This window comes from Trypanosoma brucei, chromosome 4 (genome assembly GCF_000002445.2).
Source record: "Trypanosoma brucei brucei TREU927 chromosome 4, complete sequence".
NCBI lineage: Eukaryota > Euglenozoa > Kinetoplastea > Trypanosomatida > Trypanosomatidae > Trypanosoma > Trypanosoma brucei.
In genome coordinates this window covers 401484-424878 of record NC_007277.1, presented here as the reverse complement: position 1 = coordinate 424878, position 23395 = coordinate 401484, and the positions used below count along the sequence as shown (strand labels likewise).

General features: G+C 47.6%; 11 protein-coding genes across 11 annotated transcripts, besides 13 other annotated features; all 11 read left to right on the top strand.

Annotated features, from left to right (window-relative positions):
* Window positions 1-23395: part of a sequence feature (sequence corresponds to BAC RPCI93-2L9) that runs on past both edges of the window.
* Window positions 289-338: a sequence feature (GA-rich).
* Window positions 480-507: a microsatellite.
* Window positions 963-1011: a microsatellite.
* Window positions 1110-1132: a microsatellite.
* Window positions 1299-2984, top strand: Tb927.4.1650 (hypothetical protein, conserved; the record flags this gene model as incomplete). The annotated part of the gene is made up of 1 exon (XM_839222.1): window positions 1299-2984. One exon carries the CDS (start codon window positions 1299-1301, stop codon window positions 2982-2984), a length of 1686 nt encoding a protein of 561 aa, XP_844315.1.
* Window positions 3170-3196: a microsatellite.
* Window positions 3473-3505: a microsatellite.
* Window positions 3548-3587: a microsatellite.
* Window positions 3732-3760: a microsatellite.
* Window positions 4669-5691, top strand: Tb927.4.1640 (lipophosphoglycan biosynthetic protein 2, putative; the record flags this gene model as incomplete). The annotated part of the gene is made up of 1 exon (XM_839221.1): window positions 4669-5691. The coding sequence occupies one exon, from the start codon at window positions 4669-4671 to the stop codon at window positions 5689-5691; it is 1023 nt and encodes a 340-aa protein (XP_844314.1).
* Window positions 6232-8442, top strand: Tb927.4.1630 (ribosomal RNA processing protein 6; the record flags this gene model as incomplete). The annotated part of the gene is made up of 1 exon (XM_839220.1): window positions 6232-8442. One exon carries the CDS (start codon window positions 6232-6234, stop codon window positions 8440-8442), a length of 2211 nt encoding a protein of 736 aa, XP_844313.1.
* Window positions 9026-9047: a microsatellite.
* On the top strand, window positions 9121-10566 carry Tb927.4.1620 (phosphatidylinositol 4-phosphate 5-kinase alpha, putative; the record flags this gene model as incomplete). The annotated part of the gene is made up of 1 exon (XM_839219.1): window positions 9121-10566. The coding sequence occupies one exon, from the start codon at window positions 9121-9123 to the stop codon at window positions 10564-10566; it is 1446 nt and encodes a 481-aa protein (XP_844312.1).
* Window positions 10879-10913: a microsatellite.
* Window positions 11414-11439: a microsatellite.
* Window positions 11705-12784, top strand: Tb927.4.1610 (hypothetical protein, conserved; the record flags this gene model as incomplete). The annotated part of the gene is made up of 1 exon (XM_839218.1): window positions 11705-12784. One exon carries the CDS (start codon window positions 11705-11707, stop codon window positions 12782-12784), a length of 1080 nt encoding a protein of 359 aa, XP_844311.1.
* Window positions 13567-14271, top strand: Tb927.4.1600 (hypothetical protein, conserved; the record flags this gene model as incomplete). Its single annotated transcript, XM_839217.1, has 1 exon — window positions 13567-14271. The coding sequence occupies one exon, from the start codon at window positions 13567-13569 to the stop codon at window positions 14269-14271; it is 705 nt and encodes a 234-aa protein (XP_844310.1).
* Window positions 14884-15939, top strand: Tb927.4.1590 (hypothetical protein, conserved; the record flags this gene model as incomplete). The annotated part of the gene is made up of 1 exon (XM_839216.1): window positions 14884-15939. One exon carries the CDS (start codon window positions 14884-14886, stop codon window positions 15937-15939), a length of 1056 nt encoding a protein of 351 aa, XP_844309.1.
* Window positions 16154-16181: a microsatellite.
* On the top strand, window positions 16315-16944 carry Tb927.4.1580 (hypothetical protein, conserved; the record flags this gene model as incomplete). The annotated part of the gene is made up of 1 exon (XM_839215.1): window positions 16315-16944. The coding sequence occupies one exon, from the start codon at window positions 16315-16317 to the stop codon at window positions 16942-16944; it is 630 nt and encodes a 209-aa protein (XP_844308.1).
* Window positions 17586-18533, top strand: Tb927.4.1570 (hypothetical protein, conserved; the record flags this gene model as incomplete). Its single annotated transcript, XM_839214.1, has 1 exon — window positions 17586-18533. The coding sequence occupies one exon, from the start codon at window positions 17586-17588 to the stop codon at window positions 18531-18533; it is 948 nt and encodes a 315-aa protein (XP_844307.1).
* Window positions 18853-20460, top strand: Tb927.4.1560 (hypothetical protein, conserved; the record flags this gene model as incomplete). The annotated part of the gene is made up of 1 exon (XM_839213.1): window positions 18853-20460. One exon carries the CDS (start codon window positions 18853-18855, stop codon window positions 20458-20460), a length of 1608 nt encoding a protein of 535 aa, XP_844306.1.
* Window positions 21384-22733, top strand: Tb927.4.1550 (hypothetical protein, conserved; the record flags this gene model as incomplete). Its single annotated transcript, XM_839212.1, has 1 exon — window positions 21384-22733. The coding sequence occupies one exon, from the start codon at window positions 21384-21386 to the stop codon at window positions 22731-22733; it is 1350 nt and encodes a 449-aa protein (XP_844305.1).

Genomic DNA, 23395 nt, shown 5'->3' with positions numbered 1-23395 from the left:
GAAGGTGAAGAAACAACAGACAAACTTAATATTATTTAAAGTGCAATCAGATAAAACGGAAAGTGGGAATGAGGAAGAAAAGAAAAAAAGGAGGGGAGCGTATGGAGACGGATAATAAAGTTTTATGACTTTTATTGTTATTATTATTATTATCCTCCTCCTCCTTGTGTCTACGGTTCCGTTTTTTTTTCTTTTTTTTTTTTATGTGTGTGCATGTGTGTGTGTGCATGTGCCTTTTGTCGCACCACATGTATGCACGCAGTTCACCAAACGAAACTGTGGTCGATATTCTTTCTTTCCATTACTTCCCTTCTTTCTGTTTTCTTTTTTTCTTTTTTGTGTTTGTGTTTGTGTTTCCCACTTCTCGAGTGTATTGCACTCTTGCGATGAGACTCGTCCTCTAAACAAAGAGAAAGAGAGGGAGGAAAAAAAAAAAGGAAACATGCGGAATGGATGGATGACGGGGTGGAAGGATGCAAAAAATAAAATAAAATAAAATAAAATAAATAATCGGAAATGTATAAATTTGTCTAGATGTTGCATGTAACTACTTCACTAATTACTCTCCTCTCCTCTTCCTTTCTCCTCTTTTTTTCTTCCTTGACAAATACTGTCATTTAGTCGTATGTAAAAGTGCTAAATTGTATTCAAAGGCAACAAAAGTAGGTGGGAGAAAAGCGCAAAAAAAAAAAAAGAGAGAAGAAAGCTGAAATAAAAACAAACGTGACAACATCACACGTCACTTTTTTCTTTCTTTTCCTTCTTTCTTCTTAGGGCAGAGACACGTGGCCTCGTGCAACTAAACTGTGGCTGGAAGAACACGTGGCGAAGGAGAAGAGGGTAAAGGAAATATAAGTTAAAAAAAAAAAAGAGAAGTGCCAGCTGGAAGTTAAGAATTGGAAGGGGAGCAAAAAAAGAAAAAGAAAAAAAGAGAAGGAGGTTGTGTTTGGCATTCAACAGCGTATATATTTATAATATATATATATATATATATATATATATATATATATACGCACAATAACCTATTATTTGAAGAGAGGCCACGGTGAGGTGGACTCAAGAAAACAAAAGAGCATACAAAAACAAGAAAGAAAGAAAGAACAAGGTAAAAAAGAAAAGAAAAGAAAAGAAAGCAGTAGCAGGAAGGTGATAGCTACGTCAGCAACTTGATTACACAGTAGTTGAAACTGTTTGGAGTGTGGAACATTGAGGAGTGAAGAGAAGACAAAAAGGAGAATTTTTTTCTGTTTTTTTCTTTTTTTAAAAAAAAAAAGGAGTTTTAAGTTATTAGTTTGTGAATGCCGGAGAATCCCCAACGACGTGACGGCGCTGGTAACGAGGTGGAGCCGGTGCCGCCACTTGAGGGAAATGTTGAAACTTCAGCGCCGGATGCTGCAGAGGAATGCCAAACCTCAAGTACTCCTACTGAGGCTGTAATTATGCTTGACGAGCCGTGTAGAAATCTTCCAAAGCTACATTGGCAGGATTTTAAACTTATCGGGAGGTGCATTTCCTTTCTCGGTGAGTCAGTAGTGAATGATGAAACATTGTTTTTACATTATGAGGGATATGTAAGCATGGTAAACAAAAATACGATAACACTGCTAAATGTGAACCGCTTCACTAGTGATGATTTTCTAAAGCGCCGAGAGCGGTTGGAACAAGAAAAAACCAAGAGGAACGCAAGGAGGGAAGTGAAAGCGCAGGAGGGTAGCAGTAAGGAAGATGAAAAGGATATAGTGACGCGAGAGAATATCTGGGGTGAGAACAATGGATCGACTGAAGAAGTGGACGAGAGCGGTGTTGCGAGTGGCGCACCTGCAGATGAAAACAACCGAAGGTCGATGTTTCTCTCGCTGTTTTATGTTAACTCTCGGCGGGGTAAAGGAGATGCGGAGACGCAGTCGGAACGTCAAAAGCTCATTTGTGGTGCAGGATCTATCGGTCCAATTCCTTACGTTACGTTTGCGCGTTCTGCAATTCACGATGTTGTGGTTGGGAATGATCAGAGGAGCAGTTTTATGTCTATTTTTCGTCATTCCTCCAAGAAATTCTTTGACATGCAGTGTCTGCGCATGTACGTGCGTCGGTTTCTGGTGTCGGCCAGTAGAGAGAATAAGGAACAGAGTTTAACTCTACGGTCCTTTGTTGAAAGTAAGTGCAACTACAAGGGCATTGATGATAATGTTTTAGTGTCGGTGGCGAAGGAGGAACTTGCGGCTCTGGCAAATATTGATAAAAACATAGCGAAGTGTAGCTCGCGGCCCACAGATGCGAGAGTAGGAATACAGCTTCAGTTATTTCGGGCGCCCCCGGGGCTGTTTAGCGGAACTGGTATTCTGTTTCTGACACGTCTTCCCATGCAAACCTTTTGGCTAGCCGTTGTACAATCTCTGATGACGCTTATGTTACTGACAGTGGCCGCGAATACATTTATAGGTGGCCGCAATGGAATTGTAAATGGTTATATGTTTCGTTACATTTCGCCCATATTGATTGGTTGTTTCCATTGTTTGTTTGCGAGTGCTGTTACAGCTTTTCATGCCATCAGAATGCGAATGCCGGTAAGGTTTTCCCCTCACGCCATGTTGCGAGCTGCAGCGGTTGGTATTGCCATCGGTTTTTGTTCTCTCGCACTTTTGGCGGTAGCGGAGGCAATATCATTTCCGCGCATTCAAAGTTACATTAGGGAAAGAGCAGAGGATCCAATTGCGTTGTGTGCGTATTACAAAAGCAATGAGTGTAGGGGATATAATGAAAACTGTGATGTGGATAGAGATTCCCCAACATGTCTCTGGGGAGTTTGTAAAGGTGAATGGAAGGGGGCCCCATGTACTCGAAAGCTAAACAGAACTATTGTAATGGGATTTGTTCCATTTGGTGTGCTTTCCATTCTTCTTTTCGGTATGTTTGTTATAGACGGGTTCCTTCACTATCGTTTGTTTCGAGTATCAAGACTTATTGCAGCAATCACATCACGGTGAAGGGCTCTTCTTTTGTTATTTCTATTGCTATTGTTGGAAGGTGTGGTGGTGGTGATGATGTTTCCCCTGTGCGACAGGCAATTGTTCCTCACACAACAGTTATTGTGAAGGAGAGGGAAAATAATTTTAAAAAAAAACACTAAGGAGGGAGAAGGAAAAAGGAGTGGGAGAAGGCAGTAACCTCCGTATGTGTGTGTGTGTGTGTATGTGTGCTGTATTCGTGCATCTGTATTGAATCCATTCAAAAAGGGAGAAACAAATGAAAAAAAAAGAACAACGATTGAGGCACAATTTTCATTGACATTTATTGCGTATGATACGAAAGAAGCAATTTAAAGGAACATGAAGGCTGCATGCGAGGGCGTCAGTTTGAGCAAAAGATGAGAGAGTAGGGAATGACTATGTGTTTGGTTTTTCTGTAAAGGAGAACGAGAAACAAGAGGAGGAGTGAAAGGAGAGGTTGGGAGAGACTCAACGTGTTAACGGGCTTTTTTTTTTTTTGGTTTTCTTTTTTTCTTTTTGAGGTGTGGAAGAAAGGAAGAGTGTCCACTGCATTGTTACCAATATATATATATATATATATACTTATATGCTTACATATATTCATTTATACGTTTTTCTTTTCTAAATATGTCGCTTGTATGGATGTTTTTCATTGTGTTTTCTCTGTCTTTGGGGGATGGGTGTTTACCAACCGTAGGGGCACTCACTATTACACACATATTAATATATGTGCGCGTGTGCGCCTATATATATATATATATGTATGTATATATGCATGTTTTTTTTCCTTTCGTTTAGGTGATTATCTTCCCTGTTGTTCACGTCGTTTTTTTTGTCTTCAATTTCCCTCATAGCGGCTTTTTTTTGTTTGTTTTGCGGAACAGGACCTCCGCTCCGAACGGCAGGTTTACGTATAATGTTGTCAGAAAATATAGAACTGATTTGTTAAAATCCTTTTTAATTTTTCTTTTCCTGCTTCACATTGTTTTCTGTCAACACGTCACCCTGTTTCCACCTCCTTTCATTCTTCCGTGTCTTTGGTGCAACAAGATTTATGTGTTACGTCTCTTTTTTCTTTTCTCTAATTTTGTTGCATGGGTAACGGCGCCAAGTTATGGACTTACTTTATTGTTGTTGCTTGTGCTGGTTCCCTTTATCTTAACTGTTCGCACCCCCTTCTTTTTAAAAAAAAAACTTTTGTTGTTTTGCTCTTTTAAATGTTTATTACGTCTCTACGTGGTCAATTCAAAAAATGAGAGCGGTGCTTAATATTACGCGCAGTTGACAGAGGTCGTAAATCCCTCCATCATACATTGTCCTTGACGCAGTTGCTATTACCTTCCCTTGGTGCTTTATTGTGTTTATCATCTGATGCCTTTTGACCCTTTTTACCTTTTCTGTCTCTGATTTTGCCGCTTTTCCCTTAATTATTATTTGTTTTCCTTTTTTTTTTAATAATTTATCTTTGCTTCCTTTTTCCACTGGTTCCTTTACGTGCGTACTCCAAAATGATGCGGGTTTCCTTTGTTTCAGCTCACAGAAAGGACTTGCCTTCCCTTTGAAGAGACACGCCAACGCACCAGCGCAACAGCCGCTGGGGCTTCGGCCATTTGTCGCAGCTGTTGTTTTTCTTAATACGAGGAAAGCGAAGGAAACAAAACATTATTTCATATCCGGTCATATGACGGCGCGTGACGGGGCCGTTGAGGTCATGGCATCAATTGTAGTTTACAGCATTTTTAGTACTGTCATGACTATTACTAACAAGTTACTTGTTGCTAACTACGCTCTAAACTACCCTATGGGTATTATTTTCGTGGAGAGTGGCACCGCTCTGCTCTTTGCAGTTATGGGGAAAATGATGGGATGGGTTTATTATCCGAACTTCTGCTCGAGAGTGGCAAGGAAGTGGCTCCCCCTTACACTCTTCTTCGTTGCAATGTTGTGGTCATCTATTAAAAGTCTTGAAACCATGTCGGTGGCGATGCACACAATCATGAAGAACATTGCAGTCGTGCTCACCGCCATTGGTGACTCACAGCTGTACGGCACGCGTGTGACGCCCGTAATGTACTTGGCTTTTTTCTTTATGTCAGCCGGAAGTTATCTTTGCGCAATGGGAGACCAATGGGTGACAACATGGGGAATGATTTGGACGACTCTCAACATAATGGCGACTGTGGGGTACACGTTGTACATGAAGCGGCTGCTGGGAGATGTGAGCAAAACAATCGGCCGTTATGGGCCTGTGTTTTACAATAACTTACTTTCAATGCTTGTTGCGTTTGTGATTGCGCTCCCTTCCATGGGGAGCATGATTCACACCATTCGCAGCATCTCCCTTCCACCTCTTTTAGCTCTTACCGTGGCGGGAACAGGGCCTCTACTAACATTCGCCACCTTTTGGTGTATGGAGCAAACAACACCCACCACCTTCAGTGTTGTTGGGGTGGTAAACAAGGTACCCATGTCAGTTGCCGGGATGGTTGTGTTTAACCAGTTTCCAACGAAAACGGGTTACGTGGGAATAACTCTCGGCCTCGTCGGTGGCGTGATTTACGGTTGTGCGAGTCGGGAGAGGGATAGTGGCAGGGTGGGGCCTCTCCTGCACGTCGCCGGGTTTAGCGTGTGGGGAAGGAATACCCCTCTTCTGACATCTTCTGGGAAATATGAGGGGAGGTCAAGGTCGGAAGAAACTATTTAAGAGGACGATGTGACGGTTCCTTGCTCTTTTCTTCCCCTCCTTTAGCTTCCTTCATTTTCCTGCTCCTCTCTCTCTCTATACACGACTTTCAGGAGGGCTGGTTTGCTAAACATTGCCGCGTGTATGATTAAGTCCAGTGGTAGGCATTTGGGTATGTAACACTACTACCAATAATCGTGTGGGACATTTGAGTGAGTTGGCTCACGTCTGTTGTCTTGTTTATTTTTGTTAGTGAGCGGGAACTATTCGGTTTTCATCCTTTCATTAAAATGTAATTTGATTTCTCCCTTCTAGATTTCTGGTATCTTATGTCACGCCAAAAAGCGGTCCTTGCCGGTGGTTTTATCTTCGTCGCTCACCAGTTTATGGCTTTAATGAACGGCGGTGGGTCTCTAACGAAAAATAGATGGAACATTTCACTTTACTTTCTCTCTTTGTTTTTTTTTCCTTTTTGGTGATCTACTCTAACCATCTGAGGCGTCAATCTCGTTCTTACGACTCTGCAATGACACCGTTATGTGTGTCTGACCTTTTCCTTTCATGCTTTTGATGCTTGTTTCCATACATCTTTTCCAAACACGCGGGCACGCGCGTGCCGAAATATTTCTTCCACTAACATTATCAAAAGGAGTCGGGTATATGTCTGGCTCTCTTCCACAAACAAAGGACCTTGTGAACGGAGCCTTTACGCTCGTGAAGGAATACACAAAGTTAACAGCGGATCTCGCGGAGGAAGACTATGATTACCATATGGCTTTTCCTGCGTTCAGGCATCAAATCACTCGCCACAGTGAGGCTGTCGTTTCCCTGATGGATAAATTCTGTCAGTTGCTGCCGGCTAAGCGGCGTGTCACCCTCTCAAGTACAGGAGGGAAACTAACAGACCCTCAGCGAGCTGCTGTGATGGAAGCTGCGGATTCGTTACTGGAGAATGTTGATGGTTTGTTGGATGAGTTAAAGGGGCGACGTTTAAGTGCTAAGGATCAACTATCCGTGAAGTTTGGATCAGAATTGCAGGGTGTGGTCCCGTCTTCCTCTTATTCTGTCTTTAACGCAGCCGGTGTAAGTGTCTTGAGGCCGCAACTCACATTTGAACATCCGGTAGACAACAGTCCCACACCTTTCCGTCCAGTCTACTACGACGAAAAGGGCGTACGTCACGTCGGGGAACCGGGTGTTCATCCCTTTGCGGAACGGATTAAGGCTGTGTCTGTTCCCTCAGAGCAACTGCTGCTCAAAACTGAAACTCCTTACCTTTCACTAGTCACGTGTCCTCTGACGTTTGTCGATACGGTGGAGGACCTTGAAGCACTTGTGGCAGTGCTGCTGAATGAGACGGAAATTGCTGTCGACTTGGAGCACCATGATTTCTACTCGTATCAAGGTTTTACATGCCTCATGCAGATCAGCACTCGCACCCAGGACTTCATCGTTGACTGTCTTAAGGTGCGCGCAAACATGTACCTGATGGCCCCCGTTTTCTTGCAACCAAACATTGTGAAGGTTTTCCATGGTGCGCGAGAAGATGTTCGGTGGCTGCAGAAGGATTTCGGGTTGTACATCGTGAACCTCTTTGACACAAGTATAGCATTGCAGAATCTGCACATGCCACACAGTTTGGCGTTCGCGGTGGATCACTTCTGCCAGGTGAAACTCAACAAAAAGTACCAGACTGCGGACTGGCGTGTTCGGCCCATTCCAGCAGAGATGGTTTCCTATGCCCAGCAAGATACACACTTCTTGCTCTATGTCTACGATCGCTTGAAGCAGTTGTTACTCAATTGCGAGGCTCGAGCTTCTGTTGGAAACATGCTGCTTCACGTATTTCAAGAGAGCCGCCTTCTATCGCTGGAGCGCTACGAGAAGCCACATCTCGACCCTGATGTTACATACAAGCAGGCACTTGGAAGGAGCTTGGGTGGTCTTTCTTCATCTCAGCTGCAGGTGGCACGCGAGATATTTAACTGGCGGGACATGGCGGCGCGGGAAGCGGACGACTCTCCCTCAGCTGTTATGCATATTTCGTGCGTGTTGTCTATCGCGACAAAGCTGCCCACATCGGCAAACGAGGTGCTTAAGTGTTGTAGTCCAGTAAGTGTTGCTGTGCGCACAAATGTTATGAAGCTGCTCCAGATAGTGAAAGATGCTATCGGAAGTGCTGATAGCCTAAAAGATGGAGCAAATGGTGATGTAAAACCCAAACCCTTACCAAATGTTGGGGTTGCTTTGCGATACATGGGTGTTCATCGCTCCATGACCGGCACACTCCCTTCAATTGAGCAGCGTGCGGACCCGGCATTTACTGTAGAAGACGCGCATGTTGTGGTGCGCACGGAGCCATCTGCATGGTTTGAAACGATGCGGAATGTTGCTGCCATCCTCCGCAGGAAACCTTACTACCCTATTGCACTTCCTGGTCATGATGTGGTGACACGGATGTCTGCGGTTAAGCGGGCGCGGGAAGTGGAAGAGATGAAGGTAAAGGGTGAGGGTGAGGAAGAGGAAAAACGGGTGCATGTTGATGCAGAGGAACCAACCGTCGAAAGGGAAAACAGCAGCGAAAGAGGAGAAGGAATGGCTGGCCCATGTCTCCATGAAGGGCTTGAGGTGAAGGATGAAGTGGAAGAAATCGATGTACCCACCCAGAAACCGCTTGAGCTGAAGGAAGGTGCCATCTCGCTGCGTCAGCAATATGGAACTGGGAGTGCAAACCGCAAGAAAGCTCGGCTCGGAAAGAAAAACAAATCGTGAGGTTTCAGGTACCTGGTCGTGGGATACATGGGGTTCGACACCAGCAAGACATAATCATGCGAATGTTCTGACGTGCACATGATTTGTCTTGGAGGGGAGTGAGGAAAAAAAAAAGGCTCTAAATGTCAACTCTCGCTGCTGTTGCTGCAATTTCCGATTCGCCGGAAATGGGGGGTGGGAGCGTCTTTTTTATTTTCTTCCAGTATCACGCATACCTTCAACGCGTCGTATTTGATTCGGTAAACCTTCCGGTGAAGGGGGAGGAGTAACTCTGACGGACATCATCATGCGGTACTGAGGAGCAACCATCGAAACAAACGTCTAGCAGCTACGATACCTTCGGCCGTGATGCGGCCGAAGGGAGAAGGTGGAGGAAGGGAACGCCGCATGGCATGATAGGGGATGAGTAAAGATTAACAAAAGTGTGGGGCGAGATGTTTCGTTTCGTTCGTGTCTTACATAATTTATTCTATGCTGCTCACCACCACCACCACTCCTCAAAGAGGAAGCAAAAAAAATGTTGCAGCTTCGCCCTCCTATACTTCCTTATGGTGCCTTACCCTCTTTCCTTTTTTTACTCCATTATATATATATATATATATATAAGCTCGCCCACGCTCACTACCATCGGTCGACCCGGGCGGCAGGAAGGCCTTAATTTCGTTGGCGCGGGGAGCCATGCCGTTCAATAGAGAAATACTTGCCGCCATCTCCTTTGAATCTGGACCCCTTTCCTCAGCGGAGATAGCGGCACGTCGCACTCCTACGGAGGAACCGCCAAAGAACCTCGAAGTCAAGTCTTGCGATAAAAGAGATGAGCCGAGGCAAAATGAGGCGACGATTAACTTGATACGCTGTATGAAATGGGCGTTGGGGCAGAGCATCACGAGCATCTCCCATCCGGCCAAACAGCGGCCGCTAAACCCAAAGCGAGATTTCTCCATAAAAACAAAGATTAATCTGGATGTGGGGGTAGAAAAACCTAAGCCAGGTTTCTGTTGCAGCACGGCGGCGGCAACTGGTGTAAGGGAACAGCGTAACCACCATGCACCCTTTTACGATGCACATGGTGACAGTGAGGAGGCAAGTCATTTAGATGAAAGTGATGTGGAGTCCCACGATGAGGTCCCGAATGTGCCGTTAGCATTTGTGGACTACTCGCCCATGTGCTATCGTCACATTCGGGAATTTTTCAATATCGACCATAGGGCCTACCGCGATGTCCTGTTGCGAAGCCGCTGGCACAGCACACCGACACCAGGTAAGTCCGCCGCGCAACTATTCTTCTGTGGTAGGGATTGGGTGATCAAGACCATGACACACGAAGAGAGCAAGTTCTTACGGCGCATATTACATCGCTACTATTTTTTTGTGCTAGACCATCCTTATACGCTCCTACCACACTTTGTCGGTCACCACCGGCTTGAAATCAACGGAGAGAAGATGTACATTATCATTATGCAGAATGTGTTCGTCACAGGAAACACAATCCATGAAAAATACGACCTGAAGGGGAGTACGGTCGGTCGTTTTGCGACTGAGGCGGAAAAGAAAAAGCAGACATGCACACAAAAGGATTTGGATATAAATCGTCCCCTTCATGTGGGCGCCACTAGGCGTAACCTTCTCATTGAACAAATGAAAATGGACTGTGGATTCCTGAACCAGTGTAATATCATGGACTACTCGTTTCTTGTAGGTATTCACGTGCTTCCCATGTACGAGGCACATCGCCCAGCACCAAGCACGGGAAGCAGAGAGTACTTGGGTGGGGCAGCAGCGCTTGCAACGAGTGCACTGGAACCTTCCTATCTGTTAGGCATGGGTGAGACGATGCAACCCATGGCTTTGAATGGACATCCAACCGCGGCTGCCGACAGCGCACCAACCGACGGGCGGTGCTTCAAAGCGGATCAGGGCGGTATGATGAGCGCAGACCACCCCGGTGGAAGGAGGGAAATATATTATATTGGGATCATTGACATATTGCAGGAGTACAATTCTCGGAAGAGTATGGAAACCCTTGTGTTCGGAATGTTGAAAGACAGGCAGAAGATATCGGCGGTGCCGCCGAAGGAATACGCAGCGCGATTCGTCAGTTTTGTCTCGTCCATTATTGTGTAATGGACGTATGTCCGATGCAAAAGGAAGGAGGAAAGGAGATTCTGTGCGGCGGGTGTAAGGCGGAGCCGACTGCTAGACACACTCTGTACTCTTTTTTTTGTTCGTTTGGGCCGCTTTAACTCACCTGATTTTCACCTCCAACACTGCTTTGCCGGGAATTCCCTCAGCAGGCAGTTGAGCATTTGCTTTAAACTTACGCAAAAAAGAAAACAAAAATACTCCGGGACTCGTCACACGTTTGCACCGCGTGCCTTTTGCGTTGCTCATGACGGTTTCTTGCCGTCCCCGTTAAAGGGAGGGAGGGAGGACAGGACGAAACGAAACGAAACGAAACAATGGAAACGAAATATATAATAAAGGGGGTTCTTCAACCCTTGTAGCCACACTTACTTCAGTCATATTCTATTCCGTCGCACATATTTAAACACTGTTATGGTGCCGTCGTCAAGATGTTGTCATGAATCTTGGTTTAGCCTGTCGTCCACCCCGTCTCCATTGGTGCAGCGTACGGGGTCGGCCTCCTTCAGTATTTTGGAAAGGGGAAATGGGGAAGAGGTTTGTTTCAGCGGAAACTGCAACATCCCACTGAAACTGGTCGTGTACACTTGCGCACGGGAAGTGTGTTGCGCAAATTGTACTCTCACTTGTAACTATACACATGTGTATGTATATGTGTGTTTACTCATGCATAGATGCGTACATGAACATATCGATGAATATGCTATCGCAGTCCGTGATTCGGCCCCCCCCCCTGGTTGTAATTCTTTTTCACGCGAGCTGCTTTACCTCTCTGCCTTTGCTGCTGTTGACATTATTACCGCGACACTAAAGTGCGAAAGGGAAGGGGTACATATATATATATATATATATATACAAAGAACAAAAGGAAAGGGTTGTACGAGTGGCGCCACTGGAGGTCAGCTACTGGAAGCTTAATTCGCCTTTGTGGGTGGCCGTGCGACTTAAGGTCTTTCTCATAGAAGCGTGAAGAAGGAAAGGAAGGAAGGTGTCGCGCACGGAAAGCGGACCGAGGCCACACAACCGCACATAGAAAAGAGAGATATATAGGAGAGGGAAACAAGAAAGAAAACTAACGTTTGGACATACGTTGTTTTGATCTCGTAACTGTGCAGGGGAGATGATTCCTCCGGCAAAATTAAATGATTTCTTCAACATCGTCGACGACTTCCTGAAGAAAACTTTCAGAGATGAGTCGTTTCTATTCGCTGCAGTCAAGTCCAGGCAGTATTCCGAGTCTTTTCCGGGTGAACAACTCTTCTTCACCTCCCCGCCTTCGGCGACGACTGACCAGCCCTCGGATGAGAGCCTTCAAGCAGGAGGAGGCGAGTTGAGGAAAACGCAAAATTTTATGTACTTCTCGCCCCGTCTAATTTTCAACAGAGACGGAGGGTACCATGGGAAGGTGAAGTTGCACAGTGGTGTTCACGTGCCGCAGGTGTGTCGGTTTGAGCAAGGGATTGCTGTGAACAGCGAGGGGTTGGCATCGGGTAGCGTCAAGGTTAGTGATCTTCTCGAGGGAATGGAGGTAAAAGGGCGTCTCGCAGTAAACACAATTGCTCCTCCGTCAAAAGATGTGTGGTCCGTTGCAATGGATTACCAGCGTCGTGACTTCTATTCCACACTTAACTATCAGAGGAACGGATTGGGAAGCAGTGACTTGCTTGTTGATTGTGGCACGAAATTTTTTAATCTTCTTGCGGGTGCCGGATTTGAGCGGCAGAAAGTTTCGTTTCTTGAGCAACAGGATCACACCGCGCAGTTGGACGTGCTTTATGCGGGGGTTGGCTTTACTGGGGTGAATTGGTCCGTTGGTGCAAAGTTAGTGAGAGCGAACGATATGTGGAGCGCGGCACGCATTGCTTTTTATCAGCGCGTGGTGCCCGACACATCGGTGGCCTGCGCATACAATTTCGATATGGAGGAGTCACGCGTACATGTCTCGCTGGGATTTTCACAGGGTTTTCGGCTTCGCGTCCCCACGATTCTGCAGCAGCGGGCGTGTGAGCAGTTGGACGTATGGACCGCCATTCTCCCGTTTGTAGGAGCATTCAAGGCGGAGAGCGGTGGCTTATGTGCGGCAACCATTCGTGGCATATTTAATGGCGTGGTGCATTGGGGTTTGGTGGCGCAGAAGAACGTGTTGGTGGAGAACAGTCCCATCCGTTTCGGTCTCACTCTTTCCGTGGAATCCGGTTGAGCAGCGCACACATCTGATTTTTTGGCTAAGGGACTGGAGGAACCGAAGGTTAGAACTAAGAGTTGGTCTTTAAGCAAAACAAAATGCGCTTCGTGACCCTGCACTGCCAGCTGTACCGTTCCATGGTGGAAAGGGGTGGGACGGAAGAAAAAAAAAAGGGCGGTACATTTCCGCGTTCTGCATCTTCACCTCTGTAATAGAAATAATTAATGCATCCTTCTTTCGTCCCTGTTTGGGTGCGTGTTCGTGTGTCTGTTTTTCTTTTCTTCAATCACTTTCATACGTTACCCACGTTATCATCGTGAGGTAGTCTTTGGCATTACCCCCCTTCCATACCTTTTCCCCACGCACGTCCGTGGAAAGTCTAGGGGGACCGGAACGAGGGAAAAGACAAGATATATTTCAACAGCTTCGTGTCGTTATGGCTGCAACACACGCATGAAGGGCATTTGCGGTTTAACTCCTTTCGTTCGCGGTGCAAAATGTAATGTATGCACCACTTGTGTGCTCACACATTGTATCCTCACTTCATTGCTATTTATTTTGTATCTTTCCATTACGAACGCTCTTTTTGTTTTGTTTTCTTACTCTGCCTGCGAGGTGATTCGGTCCCTCTGCCCGTGTGGAAACGGTTATGAAATTGTTTGCACGGGAAAGATTGTATTACGATCTGTTGTTACTTATCAGAGCCCGAGGGTGTTAAGAGAGGCAAAGAAGGGGTCAGGAGGGAAATCAAAAGGGTAGGGGAAACACTCACGAATAAGCGAATATATACCGCACAAATGAAAGAAAATGGTGTTTTAGGCGGCGTTTTGGTGCCGAGGACCCGCCGGTTTCTCGTAGGAGGAATTCTCTTTTCGCTTTTCGTCATCTTATTGAATCTGTTGATCGCATATGCAGTGCGTCGCTATTACCCGAGATCACGGGCAAAGAAGGAGCGCCGCAGTCGAAGGAGAAGTGGAAGTGGAAGTGGTAAAAACAGTGGTCGTGGAAAGCACAAGGAGCGCAAGAGGTCCGACCCTAAAGTTATCCTCCTTGTGGGCATGCCTGGTAGCGGAAAGTCAACGTGGTTGAAACAATACAAGGGGCGGTGTGATGACTCGTGCCGCATTGTCGATGAAGATGAGTTGAGGGTAGAAATTACAGGAAAGTTTGATGACTTCTCCAAAGAAGACGAACTGTGTGCTGCTATGATTAATGCGATTGTGAGGCATATCAGCGAAAAGCATAATGTTGTGGTAGAAAGCAACCGTTATGTTTTGGATGAAAAGTTTCGCAAGCAGATCATTAGTACTGTTCCCTCGTGCCGGTTACTGGTGAAAGAGTTCGACATTAAAGCCCACTTCGCGCAAGCGCGGTTGGCTAAAGATGCGGAGGAGGGAAAAAGGCACCACACCTACACGGAAACCGAGCTGGAAGACTGGGAAGTCCGTCAATTGGAGGCAAAAGAACTTTTTAAGAAGGAGGGGTGGAGCCAAATGCACTAAGCGCTGCAGTCACACCCTCCATAGCTGTGGCTGACTGACAGTGGGCAAGCAGTGATTGTGAAGTGTGTGGGCTCGTCGTTGCAGAAACCCTTTGCGCCGCTTGACCCGTTCTGTTGTTTTTTGCTCTGTTGTGGGTTTACCAGATGTTCCGGTTCTCATGTAATAATTTATCCGTTTTATCTTCTTTCATTACATTTGTGAAATGTGGGGAAGGGGGTACTGCAACTTACGGGATAACGTAACGAGAGCCGGGCCGCAGTTTATTTTCCCAACCGACAGAGATGGCGTGTTGCTTTTCTTCCCTTGTGCACATTACCCCTTTGCTTCATTATTGCTGATGATTTCGCTCGGTTCCCCAATAACATCTTTAGGTGAATGCTGTCACCCTTGTTACTATGGAGTAGGGCATGTAAGCGTCAGGAGGGTACCGGAGGGGGAAAGGAAGAGGAACCCTCGTTAAAACCCAACGGCAATGGAGGTTGCGTGAGTAACCTTGTGCAATGGCTTCCGGCGCTTGAAGGAAGCGTTTTGAAACACAAAGGGAAAGATGCGAGTGACAACAAAAATGATGATGGTGACGAAAACGCACAGCTTAACGCTAGCGAAAACAAAATGGCCCTCCATGCTGCACACCGTCGTGCGCTTTACCTTCATCACGCGAAGCACTTGTCTCAGTACTCTGATGCACATGATTACTATCGACTAATGATGTGGTGTCACGATCAACACATTTTTATCCACCCGACTGTCCGGATTCATAGACGACCATCACCCTATCGTGACCACGCGTTCGTTGTCACCGAAGATGTGGATCGGTTAACACCGCTTTTCGCTATTCCAGAGGCACTTGCCATCGGTTTTAAAGATACAAGTGAGGCAGAGAATAATCTACGGGACGAGGAGAGGGAAAAGGAGTTTAATAAGTTGAATACGGGAGAGCAAAGCGATGCGGACATATGCCAGTTCTTCTTTGACTCACTGGGTATGATTGTGTCTGATCTCATAACTTCTATAGGCAGCCCATTGACTGATCCTCGCTGGGCCTTCGCTGAGCTTCTGGGAAGGGTCCGGTCCATGAAGAACGCCCCATACTTTGAAGACGATGTGGTACTAGACGCAGAAGCTACAGGTCTGGCGGATGTGCTTCTACAGATGATACGGAATTATATCAACGGTGGTCCCCTTGTGGGTAAAGTTGACAGAGCTCAGTTAAGGTGGGCAGTGAGTACTTGTTTATCGCACTCCACTCCGCTAGTGATTGGGGCGACACGCTCAATTGGAATTATTCCAATGGTGCACTTATTTCCGCATGGGGGGAAGAACACAAATTCGCTTGTTGTTGCGCGGACGTCCCAACAATCGTCTGCTACACGCATGGCTGCATACTTTGCGCGACATCACCAGTACGACTTCATGTGTGAGCAAGACGGAAAGTGGATTTACGTCGTCCCCGCCAGGGCGCTCAGGGCAGGTGAAGAGATTTGTATGCAGACAATGGCACCTGTCTGTGGAAAGGACTCCGAAGCAGAAAAAATGTGGCGTTTGTCGTGTGGTACGCCACCCGAGGATTACGTACCCTCAGCGGCTGTGGCTCACCAACAAGATATTATCACGAATGAACTCATCCGAAAAGGTGAACAAATTATCTCCACAGAGTACGGCAAGTAGGACGCATACACCTGTTTTTTGCATCCGCATTCCCTTTTTATTTTTCCTGTAACACACGGAATCTGCGGGCGAAGCGCATATATTCTGCCCGCGCTGGTGGTGTGGAATCAACGTGGCCGCCGCTCCATGCCTCGGAGACTTGGCATTTTCCGCGCACAAATGCGAGTCAAAAGTGCCAAACATCTCTTCGTTAACTTCCCATTTGGATGCTTTCCACACACACACACACACACACACGCACATAAGCGTTTTGTACCCTCATCTTTTTACTTTACTTTTCTTCTTTATGTTATAAGACTTCCCTCGTGCCCTCATCGAAGTGTCTTCCGCCTCTGTGGCCGCTGTTTAGGGCTCTCCACTTCCTGAAGCACGGGAATGTCAAGAGGAGAACGCGGTGTCGCACCGGCAAAGAGGTTGAACCGCAGGAAGCGTGGCGTGAGGCGCCGGCGCAACAGAGCGCAAACCAAAGCGTCGATACCTGCCGTTCACGCTTCTTTTGCCTGCCATATTTGCTCGAAGAATCACTGGACCGTTAGTTGTCCGAGGTTGCGACTTTCCCCTCGTGATTATCCCTTGATGGACCGCGAGAAGGGGTGCTGGAAATGCGCTCAGCGGGGTCATTCCTCGGCGCAGTGTCAAGTGAAGAAGTACCGCTGCTCAGACTGCGGCGGTCTGCATGATACACGCGATTGTGAGTTTGATCACAAAAGCGAAGAATGGCATGAGTTTTTTGACTCCACCACGCAGCATGTCTTCTACTGTAACAGTGAAACGGGGGAGGTGCAGTGGACACCACCTACGCACAAGCTGGATGTGGTTTTATGGTTCTGCTCGAACTGCAGCATACTCCTCCCAACGTCCGTCCCAGAATGTGTAAAATGCCGTGTTCCGAGACCGCACTCAAAGGTATCAGACGCAGCATCTTCTTCATCTTCCTCAGTTTCGGAATCAGGTAGTGATGATGGAAGTGATGATGAGGGGAGTGAGTCCGCCTCGGATAACTAGTATCGGAATGTGGTTTTAATCAACGAGATCTTGAGATGGATGAGTGCTTGTGTGCGCATCAGTGTAGGGCGACATCCTGGATTTTTCGCCGTTGTTACATGTACAATCAGTCAAGGCATGACTTATCGGACGCGTTTTTCTCGGTTGAGGTCAGACCCGCTTTACTCAGGACTATTTGAAGAAGATCGCAGACAAGGAAATGTTCTTTCCTTGTATCGGCCTGAGACCACGGATTAAATTTAGATGCCGTATCTTGGACCCGTCCATATTTTTTTGTGAACAACTAATCGGAATTCCGATGAATCCTTCGGAGGAGATGCCGTTCTTTACCTCTTTCCCCTACTCATTAATCCCGACCTTTTCACGACGGTCATCCAGCTGCACAAAACATTTTGTTTGCTGCGTCTTTGTCATAGGGGAAAGCGTTGAACTTTCATTGACCCACATTTCTTCACTGGTGCATATCTCCTCCCACCTCGTCTTTCGTGCACAAAACTGCAAAGTAGCCCATTTGAGGCTCGAATAAGTGACTTCGTATGTATTGCTGCTGGTGCTGACAAACACTGGGTTGATCTAAACTACGCAAACTTCTTCTGCAACGTGAGTCAGGGCTTTGACGCACCTTGGCGCGGCAGCCGCCAATGCCTTTAGACTCACCAGTGGGTGTTGTCGGGCGTCGGAAGGATGTTTTCCTCTCAGGTTTGTACGCTGTTAAGAGTAACAGCGAGTCAGTTACACCCAACGGAAATGGAAATGCCACCGACCCGAAGGTGTCGGAGCGGCTGCGATCGTGGGCAGACACCATTAGTTCACCGTTGACTTGCACAGCATGCAAGCTGCGAATGAGGGCAACGGAAAGGACATTGGTGTACCACCTCACGACAACGTATCATATCGAACATACATCCGAGGGTTGCTTTTCCTTTGTTTTCCCGGTTAGTGCGTGTGATGGAACTCTAACGTCACTTTCCGCTCGTATAAACAAGAAGATCATGATGTGGGAGTTGGTTCGCGTTGTCAGCCCACCATCGGAGCGGCCATTGGTTCTCTGTCCCGCTGTGTTCGACGCAGCAGCTGGTATGGAAGGAAAGGCTGAGCAGGAGGAGGGTGAGCGTGGAACTTTGTACGCTGTAGCTTCAAGGGCTTCAGATGTGCTGGACGAAACGGAGAGGGGTGTTGGGAATGAGATCCAGCTTGAAATTCGTTGGACAACAAAGTCAGTTCGACAGCTGACGAATTTGCCGGCCATCGTCATCGCTTACCCCTTTGCGTGTGCACCCTGTCTTCCAGAGGAAATTGTATATCAAACCGTATTTTCGAAAGTGGTAAAGTTGGTCAGCAGTGCAAACAGTCGTGACGGTACGCAGGCGTTGGACTGGCGGTTGCGCGGTAAGTACTGCACGGTGCACCTCAGCCCTGAGGATACCAAGATAATGCTTAAACCCGAGGACGAAATATTCGTCCTCACGTTTTACTTTGAGAATCCCATGGATGGCGAGCAAAGGGATACCACTACCACGGTTGTTTCGTTCGTGATCATGGTTGCCATTCTGCTTTGGTTCCTCTTAACCAAGGATTTGGAACTGTGATCGGTTGCTGCAGCCTCATTGCCGTTTGGTAAAGTGGTGGCGTGTCTTTGTGCACGCGTAGGTGTACAGTGTTGGGGTGAGTTTCCAGTGGGTTACCATTGATGCGGGAGGGGGATGTTGAGCAATTGCAAATCCTACTCCTTGTAACGAGAAAGTAATGATTTCCTCTTCCACATTTGATATTTGCTTCCGCACACATAAAAATTCCCCTAACTCTGTTGTCTCGTTGTTATTTTAGTTAGCCGTCCCTCACTACTCCAGTGAGTGAATTAGGTGCGCGTTGGATTGGAAGTTGATTTTGTTACGCGATTTTTGCACCATGAGTGACTTAAATTTTGAGCGACCTTTCTTTATGGAGTTCGGTGATTTTAAGAATGGTTACAACCGTGAAGAGGCGGAGGCAGGCATAAACGAAGCCATTCGGAAGCAAAGGAAGCTGCGACTTCAGTCCCACGTGGAAGGAATCATGTTGGGTTGTGGCATTGGAGAAGCAGCGAAGCAGAGTGTGCACAAGGGTGTTTACAAACCACAAACCACAATAAATCCTTCTCTGTTGTGCGAAGAAGACGCACAACCATCGGCTGGGGGCGACGAAGTCAACAGTAATAATGGGGGCTCTCGACCTTGTCCACCACTGGACGGTGCCGCACTTCTGGAAACATCACCATCTGCGGTGATGAAGGACTTCGCGACCGTTGACGTGCAGGTTGAAACGCTGCAAGAGGTTGCTGAGCAGCTTGACCAAAATATACGGGTTGCAAGGGAACGGATCGGACAGGGATGTGCACCATTTACCTTCGAGGATGTTTTGGAGGCACTTACCATTGTTCTTACGGTGGTGGAGAAGGGGGATCCGACCGTTAAAGTTTTACTCCCAATCCAACCGGAGGGAAGCGAACCATTGGAAGGTGCGGAGGAGGTTGCGGATTTTGCATATTCCAACATCGTACCACTCACTGTGGCTCTCTCGAGCACCATTTATGCCACCGAATGGATGTTACAATATACCTTGACATTCATCAACTCCATCGGAGTGGAAACGGAGGAGGAAGCCCAACTCCACTTGGAACTTCGCGCCCGTTGCGTGCGTCTTTTGGGAGAGATTAACCGGTTCACTGCCTTCGCTATAGCCTTCAAGATGAAGTGCGAAATGTATGTTGCCTTTGACGATCTACGAAACGAGACGGAGTTCAATATTGGTGGTATTTTGGATAGTGTTGAGGAGGACCTGAAAGAAACAATGCAGCTGCAATTCCCACGGAGACGTCGTAGGGTACTAAAGGTGCAGCGGAGCATCTTCAAGCGTCTGCAAAGAGCTCTGGTGTTGCTTCACGAACTGGACACGTGTTGGACCCCAGTCATGATGCTACAAAAGGTGTGGAAAGATGAGTTTCTCGCAGAGTCATACGAAAGGATCTACACAATCATTGCTCCAACTTTCTTTTCAGCCACATTGGGCTTCGTTGACTCTTCGCTTTACATTGAGTCCGACTCCAGTAATAGCGTTCCTGAACCGAACAACCCGTCATGTCCAATTCAACGTGCGCCTTCCCAATGCAGCATCAGTCGTCACGGTCGGCAAGTTGGTAGTGCAAAACCACGCGTGGTCGCAGAACGTCAGTCAAAGAAGCTGGTTCTCGGACAGGTTAAGACCCTTCGCGTGGAGGAGAAGAGGAGCTTTGAGAAAATCTCTTACTTGGTTAAGGGCACGGTGAATAGGACGGTTGGGATGCAGTTGTGTCTAGGGGCTCGATACTCACTTGTCGAGTTCGGCGAGGAACACGACAAAAATTGGGATTTTGTGGCGAATGAACCCAAAGATCCACAGGACGTAAATGCTTACGTGATGGAACTAGTAAAAAAATTTATTAGAATATTGCGGCAACGCACGAAAAATACAGATGACACTGATGCGCTGGTTCCTTGACACAGCAACAGTGGTGTTCCGTGGGTAGCTGGAGTTACCGTTGTGTCACGGTGTACTTAATGCATGTATGGGGAGGTTGACCTTAGGGCCTCGATATGAGGGCACTGTGCTGAGAGAGGCGGGGAAAGATGCTGCAGCGCGGAGAGAAGTGGAAGTTTTCTCGGTTGGAGCCCCGTCGTATGGTGTAGTGGCGGGTTCCAGTTGGGTAGGAGAGAACGAGCAAACATCCGTTTCTCCCATGCCCGTTATGCTCCCTCATTGGTTGCTACTGGTGGTTCCGTGGTCAAAATGTCCAAATCGGGTAAAGGCACAGAACACAGATATATTATTGTCTATAATTATCGCATGAGAAAAGGGGACAGCAAACCGCAAATGTTGACGGCGGGACGGCACATCAACCGCACGGCAGTTGCGTGTGAGCGTGCATTTCATTGGATGCGAAGCCATTTTATTCGGTATTGGCATTACACTTGTTCCTTTTTCATGTTCCGGTGGAGGATGGGGAGGAACTTACCAACCTGCCGCACCTTTGGATTTCCTTTCTAAGATCCCTTCTCGTTTTTTGAAGGGGTGTGCATTTAATCTTTGTTGTCTTTTATGTAGCTACTCTACACCACACATCCCCAGTGCAGTCATATACTTTGCTTATCCGGTGTGATAATGACGGTGTGGCTAGTATTCAGTTTGGTCTTATTCTATACCGTGTAACCGTTCTCCTTTACTCATTCACATAGATCGTCATATACTGTATTTCTCTGGTTTGGGGCCGTGCACCGGTTTACACACTCCCTTCCCCTCGGGATCCCCGTGTGCCCTTTTGCGCCGGCTCTTCCCTTCCACTTTTCTGTGCGTGTCTTCCTCTGCTTTAACCTTTCCTTGTTTACGTAACTTTGCTCTTGTTTCCACTCGACACCCAGGAGGAAATGGAGCTGCGTTGCTTTTTAGCACACATCAGCAGCCGTCCAAATGAACATCATGTGGACTTCCCGTTTCCGCTGTCTGCTGCTAAGGCGCCAGTCTTAGGCAGGCACTCGCCAGAACTTTACTGGCATCTTGGGAACAACCCCCGGTGTTCCCGACGAGTGATGACATTTGCTGTAGAGGCGAGTGAGAAGGAAACATTCGACAGCGCAGATGTTCATCATGCGGCTGCAACGCCAATCCACCCACAGGTCGCCTACTGCCTTGTACTTACGTGCGTTGGCGAGAACCCCCTGACGGTCGTCCGCCGGGAGACCGTGGGAAACTGCAGCAGTTTGCAGGCGGTGGAGGAGAGTCGAACAACCGTTTTGTGTCGCAACGAGTCCACCATCCTCCGAGTTGGTGATAAGGTGGGAATCATGAACCGAGTGTGGATGCAGGTTGTCCTGGCACGTATTTGCGTAAGCGAAACAGTGAAGGGGCCACCGGTGGTGCAGGAAGCGGATGAGGGAACGCAATGTTATTTGCCACCAGGCGAATCGGAGTGCATAGTCCCACTGCCCACAATCTACACCAACGTACCTTGGAAGCGGCTTCGGCACCCTGTGAGGTCAAGGCTCATTGGGGCGGCCGCGAGGCAGCAGCAGCGCGTTGTAACCGTGCGGTGCAGTCCCATACTCGCAGCTCTGCCAAACACTCAAGCGCCATTGGCTTTGAACGGGTCGTTAAACGCATCGATGGATGTTCTCTCGATTGAGCATGAAGGGGAATCGGAGGCAGCGGCAAATGCGTGTGCATCCGGTACCCGAACAAGCGGCTCCGGTGGTCGCGTCTCACCGAGAGTACATCCCCGTATGGAGTGTGATTCAGCCAGTACGGCTGTTACAAACACAGATCGCAAGTGGGGGACATGCTCGACCTTCCTTGGAGACAGCCTCGATGAAAAGTCGTTGTTAAATTCGCTGGATGAAGTGCATTTGAAGAGGAGGCGTATGTCTCTCGGTGATGGGTCAATCATGGACAACCGCTCCACGACGTCGGTTCCAGACACTAACAGCTACATGGATACCCTTGACGAGCGTCTAAACGAGGAACTCTGCCGATTGGAGAAGCGAACCGCAGATGCGGAACAGCTTATCTCGGGAAGGTCCATGGCCGTTCTCGGTGGTAGCCCACCAGGCCACGCAAACGAAACCACGGAGAGGAAAGTAGGGGTTTCTATTGCCACCACAGTTAGCAGGGACCAACTGCAGATGAGCAGCCGCTTGAGCGGGCGCAATCACGGACTGTCGGGGGCCATCGTCCGGCGTCCCGTGCCTGCCGACTCGCAGGTTGTGTACTACCGCCACTGAGAAAGGCGATAAGGTGGGTGCAGGTGAGTGTGTATAAGTGTATTTGTGGATGTGAATGTGAATTCAGCCTTGCACAATCCACAGGAAGGGGGAAAGGGGGGAAAAGGGAGGGAGTGAGTTGGGAAAGGAATGAACAGTTACTTATATTATTCCGTTGTCCTGCACAACCTTTATATACCGTGTTTTCTTTTTTTTTTCCCGGTGCTGATTGCTGACAGTTTTCACTTGTGTATCGAAGTTCACCATAGTCAAGAGGTTTGGACCGGGGCACTACGGGTCGGGAAATTAGAGAGCATTATAAAGTAATGGAAAAGAGGAAAGAGATAAAGAGAGGTGAGGGTGGAGATGGAGGTGGAGGTGGAGGTGGAGAGAGGCAATCGCGAAGATGCTGCAAGTGATTGACTAGTTTTCTCTTCACTTTTTTTTTAATGGATGTTTGCTTTTCGCTTGAAGCTCGTTTGCAACTTCCCGTCGATTGGTTTTTGTGTTTCACCAATGGGGGGCCCTTATTTTTGTGCGGCTACACATTTCTTCTCTCCTGCACGTTGTTTTACTCAAATCCCATTATTGCTTCCGAACGGAGGCGATTACGGGACAGGAATGTGAGGGAAGGGAAGAAATGCAAGGAATGCAAAGCAGTTCGAAGCGGTGTTGAATTAGGG